The sequence below is a fragment of the Equus przewalskii genome, chromosome 13, assembly GCF_037783145.1.
Source record: "Equus przewalskii isolate Varuska chromosome 13, EquPr2, whole genome shotgun sequence".
Classification (NCBI taxonomy): Eukaryota; Metazoa; Chordata; class Mammalia; order Perissodactyla; family Equidae; genus Equus; species Equus przewalskii.
The window spans coordinates 84,326,350-84,340,732 of record NC_091843.1 but is presented as its reverse complement, the minus strand read 5'-3'; the positions used below and the strand labels follow the sequence as shown (position 1 = coordinate 84,340,732).

Sequence of the window (14,383 nt, the reverse complement as noted above, 5' to 3'; positions counted from 1 at the left end):
GAAAAGCTGCTGATACATGTAACAATATGGGTGAATTTCAAATAAATTATGCTGAGTGAAATAAGCCAGTCCAAAAGAGTACATCCTGCATGATTCCATTCATATAAGTTCAGGAACAGGCAAAAATAATCTATACTGAGGAAAAAACCCGGAATAGCAACTGCCTTTAGGGATGCAAGATTGACTGGGAAAGGGGATAAGGGAGTTCTCTGAGGTGACAGATAGAGGTTTGGGTCGCATGGGCACCTGCTTTTGTCAAAACCTGTAGAATGCTACACTTAGGATTTGCACTTCACTTACAATTTGTAAATTCTACCAAAAAAAGTAAACTATTGAACCATAGTTAATGACATGCAAGCTGAGGAATCTAGGGATGAAGCATACTGATACCTACAACGTACTTGGAAATGCATCCAAATGTAAGATGGCTAGATGGATGGATGGCTAAACATGTGATAAAGCAGAGACAGCCAAGTGTTAACAGTGACACAATCTAGTTAATGGGTAAATGGGTGTTTAACGTTGAATTCTTTTAACTTTTCTGTGTGCCTGCAATAGTTCATAATAAAACGCTGGGGGGAAAATCCTGAGTTTAAGTTTTGCTAATTCACCTGTGGAAGGAGACTGGCAGTAGAAACCAACCCGCAGGCAAACTTTGGTCCTTTGAAGGGGCTACAACAGGGGCTGAAAAAGGGGGCATCTCATGCAGCATCCCTTTCCCAAAAGATAGTGGTTGGTAGGCGCGGTGGAAAATCTCTTCTCCCCTCCCTTTTCCTGAGTTCATCATCATCAAGTCTTCTTGCAGACTAACTGTTCCTTCGGGGTTTGTCTCGTGCGTCCTGTGGCCCTGGGGCAAAGAACTAGAGACCAACTGAAATTTGCCTTCCAATTAATAAATTTCACATTTACTTTGATTATGGACTGCAAAGTTATTTGAAATACCACACAACAATATAATTTATTCTCTTTCTTTTTTGTTCCAAGAATACAGAAGCTTAACAGAAACGTCAGTGCACTGCCAGAAAACCTTCCTGGTCCACCTAAGGTCTCCTGAGGGACAGAAAGGGCAGAAGCAGATAATTAGAAATGGTCACTCATGCAGCTTCCCCTTAGTCACAAGACTAGCACAGCTTCATGTGGATTGAAGGGGTCTTTCTGCTGTGTTTGGCTAGAGGCTCTATCCCCTTTGTGAGCAATGTCTTTTCATTATGGAGTCTCTAATTCTATGCCTGGTACTCAATTAATCATGGATTTCTTTTTTTTTCTCCCAGTCAGAACATCCTTGATCACAGGGTTCAATCTTTCAAAGGTAATTATTTTTCAGAACTCTTTCAGCAGCTGGCCAGCCAAACTGTCCCTCACAAAGACAAGGTGCTTCCTCGCTGATGGCTGTCTTCTCACAGTAACCTTGAATGAGGAAGGGGCAAGGGAGCTCCCTAGGGCCTCTCGTAGAGACACTAAATCCTCTCCATGAGGGCTCCGTCCTCATGACCTAATCACCTACCAATGGCCACCTCCAATTGCCATTACTTTGGGGGTTAGGATTTCAACATGTGAATTTGGGGGTGGGGCACACAAACAGTCAGACCACAGCAAGGGTTAAGCAGTCATCACATCTTTATGACTTTATGTACCTATAACTCATTGTTGAGAAAAACAGCACATTATGCTTCTACTTCCTTTCTTGTACAACTTTTTTTTCTTTTTCCTGGAATTAATGATTACCTAACCCACTGTCCTTTTTTTTTCCTTACATTTTCTCTAGCTACAATGAACTTACCTCTTTCCAAATGCTCCAGATCTGTCAACAAACTATTTATATTTTTGTTTGCTTTGTAAGCCAGCTACATGGCTGGAATATTACCTGTGTTGGATCCTATTTCCTGGATGCTATACATTCCTTTCTTGGTTTATTTGCTTCTTCATTTTGCTGGGGCATTTCCTCCAATAGCTTTACAGGAGAGGATACATGGAGATAACACTGAGTCTTTGTTTGTCTAAAAATGTCTTTATTTAACCCTCACCCCTGATTATTTGGCCGAGTATAATTATTTGAAAATAATGTCTCAGAATTTTGAAGGCATGGTTCTGTTGTTTTCAGTTTGTTTTTCTTTTACTCCCTTTCTTTCCTTCCTTCAAGGAATCTCAAATTCAGTGGGTCGTAAACCAAAATCAAACTCGATCAGAAAATCTTGTTACCTCCAACTTTAAAATATATCCTGAATTCACAATTTTTTCACTATGCCCAACCCTCTGGTCTAAATTACCATCATTCCTCACCTGAACTTCTAATTGGTCTTCCTGATTTTGTATATTTTTAAATTGTAAAATATTTCAAACAAACCATGCGTGGCTTTATACTTTTTACTACATAAAAAAGTATGAAGACCTCACATGCATAATCATAAACATATGGAATTGCTTTAAGTATTTAGCAGTCACTGTTCCTGTGCGTGCCAACAGCTTCTTTCTGCAAACACCTGGGACCCTCTACCCAGCGCTGGATTGTGTTCAGCCCACATACAGGGAACATCCCCCAACCAGAGTGAGGGATAAATACTCCAGCTTTCTTCTCCTCTGCTTCCTAGATATCTCAGCAATATTGAGCTTGTTACCCTACCCAATGAACTGACTTTCTTACCTTCCCTGTTTCAACTTTTCCACACACCAATTACTGGTTTCTGCCTATTACACATCACCTGCCAAATAAACTGCTTTCACTTAAATTTTAGTCTGGGGATCTGCTTTGGGGGAAACCTAGTCTAAGACAGTAATGGAGTTGTTTTCCTGTCAATGAGCTTCCAGGTTATTTTCAGTTTTTCACTACAAACAAGGCTGTAACATTCTACAAACCTCTGGATACAGACACGGGAGGTTTTCTCTCGGTACCTCATCCACGAATGGAACTGCTGGGTCCAAGGTTACGTGCACCTTTATCCTTAATAAATACCACCAACATTTGACAAGTCTGACAAGGTCAGTATTGGCGGGAAGGACACGTCTGTTGCGTGTGGAATGGTTCGTCACCGCAGTTTAATTGGGGTTTCCCAGTTACTAGTGGGAATGTTTTATCTTTCCATGTATCTTTGGCTATTTGAGTCTCCTCTTCTCTAAATGCCTTGGTTCTTTTTCTTATCAATATCTGAGTTCTATGGATACTAATAGTTCTCCGGTTGTATTCCTTGCAGAGAGACCAGTGTTTTCTCGTGATTTGTGAGTCTTACGCAGTGTCGTTTCCTATTCCTCTGTGTGATCTTTTTTTCCCCCCTCTATGGAAGATTTTAGGAAATTCCTTTTGACTCCTCGCATTCACGAAAATAAGCACATAGTATTTCAAAAAATCTAATCACAATAGACACACCCAATGCAGAAAATAACGCTCTCACCTCTGATACTAACAACAGTTTGCAGCATACTTTTTCTTACACATATTGATATTTACTAAAAACGTTGAGGCCCACGCCCGGGCCCGCGAGGTGGGGGCGGCCGGGAAGCCCCCTCGGGTCCGCGCAGCCCCGCGTGGAGCGCCCGAGCGTCGGGGACCGAGGGCGGGGCGGGCAGCCACGGTTCGGTTCGGAGGGGTGAGGCGGGCCGGCGCGGGATGTGGGAACGGGGGCGATGGTCAAGCGCGGCGCACCGCGTCCCGGGGATCGGGCAGAAGCTGGCCCGCCGGGGCACGGCCGCCAGTGGGGAGCGACTCAGGACCCGCTTCGTGCCCCCGCGCCGAACCCCGCAGCACGGCGCCCGCAGGGGCGCGGGGTCCCTTTGCGATTGTCATCCTGGGAGAAGACGCCTTGAGACGAGGCAAATACCCTGCCGTTACTCAGATTTTCACCCGCTGGTTTTCGTTGGTGTTTCTTGCCTAAATGAATGATTACCGTACTGTTTTTCTCTATTTCCATCATCCCTTCTCCACGGACTAGCTGCATATCCTGGGGAGGACGGTGCGTTCGGTAGGGTGCGGATCCGTGGATCCTTATTTTACTGAGTTCCAGTCCATCACTGTTTACTTAGATGCTCAAACGGCGGCACGTTTAGCCAGTGGGAGCTCCTCCAGGCTGCCTCCGTGTCCTTTCAACAGGTCATAATTTTTTTTTAGCACTTCCTTACTTTCTAGCACCAGTTGCTCCCGGATCATCTAATACTCTGTATCCCAGACCTGGAATCACCCATTTCTCCATGGAGCCCTGATTCCTTTTAGTGGTTTGGGTGTTTCATTTGTATGAAGGGAATGTCTCATAATTTTACTTGTGAAATTAAAAAATCATTCTTAAGGCGTTCAACCACAGTAGGAGTAGGATGCCCAACCAGCCTAGTTTGCCTGGGACTGTCCTGGTTTTAGCACTGAAAATCCCAAGTCCTGGGAAACCCTCAGGCCTGGGCACACCCTTCAGCCTAAGTGGGAGAGATTCCACTGACAAGGGAGAAGGAACAATATTGGCTATTCAGGGTCCCTTGAGATTCCATATGAGTTTTAAGAGGGGTTTTTCTATTTCTGCAAAGAATGCTGTCGGGAGTTTGATAGGCATTGCATTGAATCTGTAGAATGTTTTAAGTAGTATTGTCATCTTAACAATATCATCTTCCAGTCCATTTACAGATTGTGGAAATCATGGAAATATTTGTCTTTAATTTCCTTCAGCAGCGTTTTGCAATTTCCCTATACAAGTCTTTTGCCTTTAAGGTTAATTCCTATTTTTTTCCAAGCTATTGTAAATGGAATTGTTTCCTTAATTTCCTTTTCAGATTCATCATTAGTGTATAGAAATGCAACTGATTTTTGTGTTGATTTTGTATCCTGTGACTTTGTGGGATAAAGTGTTTGTTAGCGCTAATATTGTTTTTTTGGTGTTAAATCTTTAGGGTCTTCTACATAAAAAATTATGTCATCTATGGACAAAGGTAATTTTACTTTCCAATTTGGATGACTTTTTTTTCTTTTTCTTGCCCAACTGCTCTGGCTAGGACTTTCAATACTGTGTTGAATAGAAGTGGCAAAAATGGGCATCGTTGTCTTGTTCCTGATCTTAGGGGAAAAGTTTTCAGTCTTTCACCATTGAGTATTGTGGGGGACTGGAATTGGTCACCCCAAGAAACGTCTCTTTGGCATGAGGATTATTTTGGGCTGGTTATTTTTAAAAACTGCATACAGAAAAGAAACTCTGAAAAGCAGAATTTACTTACCCTTTGTTAAGAGACATTTACATTTGTAAGGGAAATCTCCATCTGTAAAGGTGTCTCCCTCTCTGTACCAGGAGGAAGGGGGGATGACCTTATCTCTAGAAACTCTTAATCACTGCAGAAGGCAAGGACTTAAATCTGCATAATAACCTGACCCTTGTTTACTACACTTGTCTGGTAACCTCTTGTAACTGACTCCCCCCACACCCAACATCCTCCTTTGTCTTTAGCTGAAGAGGATATTTAAAGTGGTGGCTTCAGCCATTTTGGCCAGTTGTTCAGTTTGCCTGAGCTTCTCCCATGTATACATGGTATAAAGCTTTGTTCAATTTTCTCCTGTTATTCTGTCTCATGTGAATTTAATTCATTCTCCAGCCAGAAGGACCCAGAGCAGGTAGAGGAAATGTCTTCCTCCCCTACAGTATGTTCACTATGGAGTTTTCATATATGGCCTTTATCATGTTGAGGAAGCTCCCTTCTATTCCTAGTTAGTTGAGTGGTTTTTTTTTTTTTTTTTTTAATCACGAAAGGGTATTAAACTTTGTCAAATGGTTTTTTGCATCAATTGAGATGATCATGTGTCATCTCCCCCCCCCCACCCGCCGCTTCATTCTGTTAATGTGGTGTATTACATTGGTTGATTTACACATGTTGAACTGTCCTTGCATTCTGGGAATAAATCCTATTTGGTCATGATGTATAATCCTTTTAATGTGCAGCGGAATTTGGTTGTCTATTATTTTGTTGGATTTTTGCATCAATATTCATAAGGGGGTAAGTGGCCTATAAGGAAGATATTTTTAAAGGTATACAAAACTCATCCAACTCCCCTGGTTCAGATGATGGGGCTACTTAGAAATGAACATGACACAATGTTAAGAGGAGGAGGGAATAGAAGGGAGAGTCCCTGTGCTTGTGACTCTGGACAGGGCCTTGCACGCTGCTGCACAACTGGGAGAGGAGGGTGCGATCACTGTGGTTTGAATGGTGGTGGGGGTGTGGGGAATTGTTCCTCCTTGAACGTTTTTTAATAAAGGAATTATTGTTAAAAATTTTTTTTGAGTATTATATACAATTTGCTTCTTTCACTTAGCAATTTTAGGTATTTTTCTATAAGTACTTCATTCTTTTTAATTGCTGCAGAACATTAAATTTTATAGACATCGGTTAGTTATTTCTTTACTGACAGACATTTAGGCCGTTTCCAAGTTTTTAAAAAGTGGTTCAACAAATATTCTTGAGTCTATCTCTGTGTTCAGAATTAATTTCTACAAGTGGAAGTTCTGAGTCCAAACCCAGAAAATTTTGAATTGTAACTAATGCTAACTTAATGCTAATTTGCATCCTAAAAAGTTGTACCAATTTACAGGACAGAAAATGCTACTTCTTCGGATACCTAATAATCTAAACCTTTGCTAACATGATGGGTAAAATGTGCTAATTTTCATTTTTTAAAAGTCTGTTAAGTTTAGTTTCTCTAACTTACTAATTTTGGTTTCTAGCAGTATCCATTCTCAATTCATTATCTCTTTGAATTTTTTATTTTAGCCATATGCTTGTTATCAGATTACTTTTTTTGGGTAAAGAACAGCTTATTCTTATCATTCTAACATCCCAAGGAATCTCAACGAAGATCAGAAAAAGTTTTTAAAGGTCTCAGAACTTCTCTTTTAACCATCAGAAAGGTAATCTGCTACCTGCCTCTTTACTATCCCTAAGGACTATACTAGAGTTCTCAACTGACTGATTCCCTGTGCAGGTGAAGAGAAGTTTTTCAGAAGTGTGATATGCACAGAGTAATTCATAGTCCCTATTTTGATCAAATTTTCTTTTACTATCTGAGTTCCAGCTCTTCTGTTTATAACCCACTTCTGGCTAATCTGTCTGGCTCCTATCTCTACAGGCCCCAGTTTCACTCATGCTACCAGGGGACTCTCCTGCTTTGGGTTGTCTTGGTAGACATGCCACCCCAGGCAGGTGCTGGGGACCTAGTCCTGTCCCGGACAGGCATTCAGACAGCTACAGCACAAAATATTTCACCAATGGTATCTGATACAGTCTAGTCAAGATTAACGGGGAATAAAAACACATTGCTTAGAAATAATTACCCACAGATCTAAAGTCAACAAAAGTATTTTTTTCTTTTTTTTTTCTGCTTTATCTCTCCAAACCCCCCTGGTCCATAGTTGTATATCTTAGTTGCAAGTCCTTCTAGATGTGGCGTGTGGGACGCCACCTCAGTGTGGCCTGATGAGCAGTGCCATGTCAGCACCCAGGATCTGAACCGGCGAAACCCTGGGCCACCGCAGCGGAGCATGCAAACTTAACCACTTGGCCACAGGGCCGGCCCCAAAAGAATTTTTTTCTAATATTAACATACATAATTTTGGGGCCAACCCTGTGGCCGAGTGTTTAAGTTCGAGTGCTCCACTTTGGCGGCCTGGGGTTTCGCCGGTTCAGATCCTGGGCGCAGACGTGGCTCGTCAGGCCACGTTGAGGCGGCGTCCCACATACCACAACTAGAAGGACCCACAACTAAGGCATACAACTATGTACTGGGGGGCTTTGGGGAGAAAAAAAAAGAAGATGGGCAACAGTTGTTAGCTCAGGTGCCAATCTTTCAAAAAAAAAAAGATACATAATTTTTTGGATGGGAGGAGGAACAACTTGAAATAATCAGAAAACATCTTCACATTAATCATTCTTTTCATATACTTCAAATTTGTACTTAATGCCTTTTTCCTCCTGGATATCAGAAAGAACACCTGGGTATCTGTAAAAGAAACATATATATAATTAAACAATGTATCAATTAAAAATACAGCTTCCCTGACTCTCAGTGAAAAGGCATCAAGAATGCACAAAGTGAATAAAAGTCTTCCTTCCTTCTTTCTTCACAATGGTAAGCCCCTGTTAAGTTGGGTGAATATTCTGCAAATACACTACATATGCAAATGCAAAGAAAAATTTCAAACTGTATAGAAAATTAGAAAACAAAAAGCATAATTTCTTCTCCTCTTTTCCTTCTGACTCCTAATTTTTCCCCAAACTAACCACTGTTAGCAGTTTCTCTTGTATCTTTCCACTCTATCACCCAGCTAATATGAAATTTCCTAAGAACTTTTTGCAAGTTTTACACTAGGTATCAAATTTCTTGTGTGAGCAAAAGAAAAAAATACAATCTTTAGCTGTTTAGAGCAGAACTGAAGTTATATGTGGTGCATGGTTAGAGACTCCTGATTTCTGCTTAATCAATGGATATCACAATGCTCCATTCCTAATGAGTGGCTTGTTGCAATTCCTTTCCTAGAATCACTGTTTATCTGATCTTCCTACTCCCTAACTCTCATTTTGGTCTGTGTTCCCTCCAGCTTCCAATAGAGCCCAGGGCCTCCTTTGGGTACACACCAGGAAGTGGGATTGCTGGATCACATGGTAATTCTATTTTAAATTTTTTGAGGAACCACCATATTGTTTTCCACAGTGGATGAATCCATTTACATTCTCACCAACAGTGCACAAGAGTTCAAATTTCTCCATATCCTCACCAACTCTTGTTATCTCTAGTTTTTCTCTCTTTTTTTGATAACTCAAATTGGGATTTTGAAGAGATATCTGTACTCCCATGTTCACTGCAGCATTATTCACAGTAGCCAAGATGTGGAAACAACTTAAATATCCATTGACAGATGAATGGGTAAAGAAACTGATATGATGTCAATAAAATAATTTAAGGGGCTGGCCCCATGGCAGAGTGGTTAAGTTTGTGCACTCCACTTTGGCAGCCCAGAGTTTTCACTGGTTCGGATCCTAGGTGCAGACATGGCACCACTTGTTAGGCCACGCTGAGGTGGCGTCCCACAAGCCACAACTAGAAGGACCCACAACTAAAATATACAACTATGTACTGGGGGGATTTGGGGAGAAAAAAAGCAGGAAAAAAAGTTAAAAAAATAAAAAAAGTTTGAAAATGTGAAAAAAAAACCAAATTGCTATATACAATGGAATATTAGTCAGCCTTAAAAAAGAAGGAAATCCTGCCATATGCCACAACATGGATGAACTTGGAGGACATTATGTTAAGTGAAATAAGCAAGTCACAGAAGGACAAATATTGCATGATTCTACTTATATGAGGGATCTAAAATAGTCAAACTCATAGAAACAGAGAGTAGAAGGGTGGTTGACCGGGGTTGGGGGAAAGGAAAAACAGGGAGTTGCTGTTCAAAGGGTATGAAGATTCAGTTGTGCAAGAGGATTAAGCCCTAGAGATCTGCTGTGCCACACTGTGCCTGGAGTTAACGATACTGTATTGTATATTTAAACATTTGTCGAGAGTAGATCTCATGCTGTGTTCTTACCACAACAAAAACAACTTTTTCCTCTGAACCCACCACCAACAAAAAAACAAACTCCAGTTCCTCCACTGTAGGCTGCTCTGACCGCTACAGACAACAACCCAAACCTTGGTGCATGTCCTCAGTATTGTGTGGGCAGCACCCCAGTGTGCTCCGGGGTGGGGGTCAGGAACACTTGCTTTAATCAGACTTGTGTTTCATTCTGATTCTGCTGTGCGACACTCGGCTATCACAAAAAGAGCTCCTTCTCACACAGAATTTAGCCTTGTGAGTTCACGACATGAAGTGCTCTACAGATGTTACCCATTACTGTTATTAGTCTGTTTGTCCCCTTAACTATTTCCTAAACTCACTGTAGGGCAGGGATAATGCAGGAAAAAATTGAAATCTTTTATGATAGCCAGCACACTGATAGTAATAATAGGTATTAACATTTTGTTGACCAATTAGAGATTATGCCATTTTGATAAAAAATATAATTGGAGACATAAAGTAACAATAGCATAATAATGTGTAAGGAAAAGAATAATTTATATTTCAGGGGAAGAAACTATGCTTCTATTTACTAACCATTTTCTAAACTGCTTCTATTCCACTGTTTTAGAAGCAGTATAGCTTTCTTCTTTTTTTAAAGAAATGATTTTACTAGGCCAACTATAAACCATAATTTTAGTTTCTTTGGAATGAGTCATCAAAACGCAACATTTACAGTTTTGTGTGTGTAAAATTCTCAAGAGTATCAAGATTGTCAGTTAATAAGATAAAAGCAAAGTATCAAAGTTATTTCTAAAACTATGAATAATAATAAGTTAGAAATAACTATGCTTATTGGCTGGTATGGTCACTTAGCCATAGTATTAGTGTTAATCTTCTCCGTGAAACTAAAATTTAATTCTGCTTAAGATTGATTTTACTTTCCACAATATTCACATAGTCAGTCTGTTTTAATAATGATTATAACTACCTCATAATCCTAATTCCAACTTTTCTGAAGAGAAAACTGTCTAAGAGCCACATTTGAACTCTGAGTTTAAGGCTAACAGGATTTGGAAATACCACCTATTTTGTTATGAACCATCCAGAAAGAGACTCCCTTCTAGAACTTTCAAGTATTACGGAAACCAATGAATATGAATAAACATGAGATCTAACTGACAAAGGATCAGGAGAATAATACAGAGATGATTTGATGGGAGGTCTAAGAAAGAGGTAAGCAGAATTCTTGAACACGTATCCATCAGGAGCAAACCACAACCAAAATAAAATGAAGACTACAGGAAGCACAGGCTCAGGAGGAGAGGGGTGTACAAACAGTGTGGACCACTACGCCAGGATCCTGTCAGACGGATGCTAAACATAGACCTCACAGAATGAACTAGGACTACGCTCCAGATTTCAGTAAATTCATTAAAACCTGAACATTCCCAAGTCTGTTAAAGCAGACTTCAAAAAGTTTCTATAGTGTTTATCTATAAAACACATTACTACCCTGAATTCAATCTGAAGAGACATATTCTTTTCTATAATTCCTAAGAAGGAAATCCAAAAGTGCTTCAGACTAATTAATAACATTTTACTTACTCTGGGAGAAGTTTATATTTTTCAAAATCAATTTCTGGAAAAAATGTGTCACTTTCAAATTCCTGCATGATCCTTGTCACAAACAGTCTAAGATGGCCTGGCTTGTTCATGGCTTCCTTTGAAATGAAACAAAAGGCATCAGTTTCCTTATTCATTGGTGTCAAAAGACATAGAAATTCTGAGATTTTTATTTGTTTTAATTACATAGCCAAGTTTGTACTAGGTATTAAAAACATGCTATATAACTCATTACCTCCAAAGTATGCTATTTAAACATCCTACTCTTCAGTTTGGGGCCCTGCAAAGCATGACTCAAGTTATGTTGAGAATGGCATTAATCATTATCAATAATTATGAGAGGAAGTTTAAACATATTCTGGTGCCTAGTATGCTTATGTGAACTCTTTTGTCATTTAAGCATTGTTTTGTCTTTTTTTCTTTGGTTACTGTTTTAAGAATTAAGAACTCCAAATTATCTAGCCACTCTCCATAAAAAATTTACATATGTAGATATGGATAAGATAGTATCATTTCACAAGACCTTAACTACTGAAAATCCCAAGGGCATACTTAGTACATTTACATAAAATTTAATAATGCTTCCATTTCTCAGGAGATAGTTACCATGCTAGTAGGTAATTTACTCTGCCTTGTGTTGCTAATGATTGTATTTGGCCTTATACTGTTAATGACTTTTCTAACTACTGCCTACAGCACTGTTGATGGTTTGTACAGAAAACACTGCCCTGGAACGAATATCTTAGATTCTAATACAAAGTCATGACTCTTAGTTGCAGCTCCAAGAAAGCAATAACTCTTGATCTTCAGATAGCATCTCTCTCTCTCTCTCCCCGTTATATATATTTATATTTACAAATGTAACTTAAGGTGTTTGTTATCCTTAAAATTCTAGATAAGGGCATAGAACAAATTTTACTTTTTATTTTCAATACTACAGCTTATATTAAATCATTTATTTTCTTGTCCCAACGAAATAAATATTCTACCAATTCTTACTGTACCAAAAATTAGAAAAATTATAGGACTAACCACAGCAACATCTGAAGGTCTGTATCAAAGTTAATGATATATGGCAAATCTTTTCTGTAAAGGGTTGGATGATAAATATTTTAGGCTTTGCGGGCCATATGGTTTCTTACCTTTCTAGGCAAATGCAGGCATAGACAATAAACCAACGGGCCTGGCTGTGTTCCAGTGCAACTTTATTTACAAAAGCAGACTGGCAGGCCCGATTTGGCTCGTGGGAAGATAAACGTAAATGTTCAACAAGCTATTGTGCTGTGAGGTAGATGGATAATGTAAAATTATCACCCGGAGTTTCTACTTCCTTATTATTTACATACCTATAGATACATCAAATGATATATATATTTAGTTTTAAGCCTTTATGTTGTTTAAAGAATACATTTTCAAGTGAATATGATATTGAATCATTCAAAATGAATACTAAACAAAATAAAGAAATGACTTGTTTTCTTAGAAATTCATACTTGGCTGAAAGATCAAAGGAAAATGTCCATCTTCCCCTACCAGACAAGGAGAAAATAAAAGGAACCTAAGAAATAGAGTTTTTATCATCCCATCTAGGATCCTTGTCTACCTCTTCTTTCTAAAATAATTCAGTGTACACATGTTACCACAAGCCACCAAAGGGTAGGGATGGATTATTTTCCTCCTCATAAATGTTAATCTTTCATTAGTGTTTTAAAAGAGTGAAAGAGTTCTATTTACTGTCCTCAAAATATTTTAAAGCTGGAAGTCATTTGGTATCAAGAAAAAGGAATAAGTTCTCTTTTATGTAGTATTTCCCCTTATGATGTGAAATCCTATAACACTTTTCCCATGCCCTCACATTCCATGAAAATTGTTGAGGGAGAGTTTTCTGCTCTTAACAAATTCAGATACAGCTAGTCAGTGTCTATCAACTGAGAGCTCAGATTCTTTCTCAGTAGGAGACACACTTCTCCTTGAAGGAAAGGGGATGACTCAGCACACCTCGGGCACAGCCAGCAAGTAAACAGTGCAGGCAAGGACAGCCTCACAGAAGGATTTAGAATGTTCTTAAAACTGGAAACATCAACTATTTTGAATTGAAAACAGACCTAAAAACTTACTTTTACATTTTCATTTAGTTTGTATGATAGTATCAAAAACCAAACAATTCAAATTGACAATATATCTAACTTACAGTAGGAATAATGAGCTTCTTCTGCTCAGGGCTTAATTTTTTTAAAGTTCAGATGGCAGGGAAGCTGAAGGATAGTGGGGTGGATTATTTCTTTATATTTGCAGACAACTTTACTTACCTTATAAACAGAACTGCCTCCCACTATCCAAACCATGTCCACTTTATTTGCTAATTCTGGTTGCTCAAGAAGTGATAAGGCATCATCCAAACTTTTGGCAAGAAAATGAGCTCCTTGTGGAGGTTCCCTGAGGTTAAAAGAAAGGATTACACATAATTTCAATAAAACCCTAGTCAAAATACTAGTCAAATAATCTGAATAGGAAGCAGTAATTATAAAACTAAAATCATCATAAATATGAATCCTTTCAACAAAAAGCATGATCCATGGCCAATAATTCAACCCACATTTGTATGTGTGGTCTACAATGAATCAAAAGGCAGAAGCACCTGTGGTATCACCTATTTATGGTGGAAAAGGATCAGAACAGTAGTTGTCTCTGGAGGGATGGAGTAAAGTTTCACAGGCAAGGGCATGATGGAATTTTATGGGGGGGGGGGTGATGTTCTGTATCTTTGATATGGAGTTACATAGGTGCATACATCTATCAAAACTTAGTAAATGTAGACTTGTTGGAGGTGATGTCAGCAACATGGCTGCGTGACCTCACCCAGGACTCTCTCCCCTCCAAATTACAACCAAAAAGAGCAACTGCTTTCCAACCAAAAAAACAAATCCTAATAACAGAAATCGTCAGAGACCCACAGCAGCCAAACGACGGTAGGCAGAGAGGCTGGAGCTGCCCTCAGAGGAGCTGGAACAGGGTAGGAGAGAACTTCGCTCCCTCCCCTAGAGACTGGGATCACTGCCGCGGGTGAGGGGCCGTGCATCTGGGGATCATCCAGGACTCCCACCTACCATGCAGCGGAAACCCTCTAACAGGGGAAAGCTTTCACGTGGGGGAACCCCAGCAAGCCAGGGCCCCGGGAGACGAGAAAGCGAGAGCTGATCCAATCCAGGTCACCGTGAGTAAAAGTGCCCCTCCTCCCCCAACCC

General features: G+C 39.7%; 1 protein-coding gene and 1 long non-coding RNA gene across 7 annotated transcripts in view; both read right to left on the bottom strand.

Moving 5' to 3' along the window:
• Positions 1-929: 929 nt before the first annotated feature.
• Positions 930-1,984, bottom strand: LOC139075352 (uncharacterized). The gene is made up of 2 exons (XR_011525697.1): positions 1,865-1,984; positions 930-1,050 (listed from the first exon to the last, which is right to left on the bottom strand). It is a non-coding gene; the product is annotated as an uncharacterized lncRNA (long non-coding RNA).
• Positions 1,985-6,333: 4,349 nt separating this feature from the next.
• DHFR (dihydrofolate reductase) overlaps positions 6,334-14,383 on the bottom strand; it is a 31,536-nt gene continuing 23,486 nt past the window's right edge. The window contains exons 4-7 of one of the 6 annotated variants that reach the window (XR_011525692.1): positions 13,448-13,574; positions 11,121-11,236; positions 7,651-7,954; positions 6,711-7,476 (exon numbers count right to left, since the gene is read on the bottom strand). Coding sequence is in view for 1 of the 6 variants with exons in the window: in XM_070571518.1 (XP_070427619.1) it covers positions 7,876-7,954; positions 11,121-11,236; positions 13,448-13,574 (322 nt within the window). In the remaining 5 variants the exon portion in view is untranslated. Of the gene's footprint in view, positions 7,955-11,120; positions 11,237-13,447; positions 13,575-14,383 lie in introns of all 6 variants that reach the window. The other 5 variants (XR_011525693.1, XR_011525694.1, XR_011525695.1 and 2 more) reach the window with 5 other exon arrangements.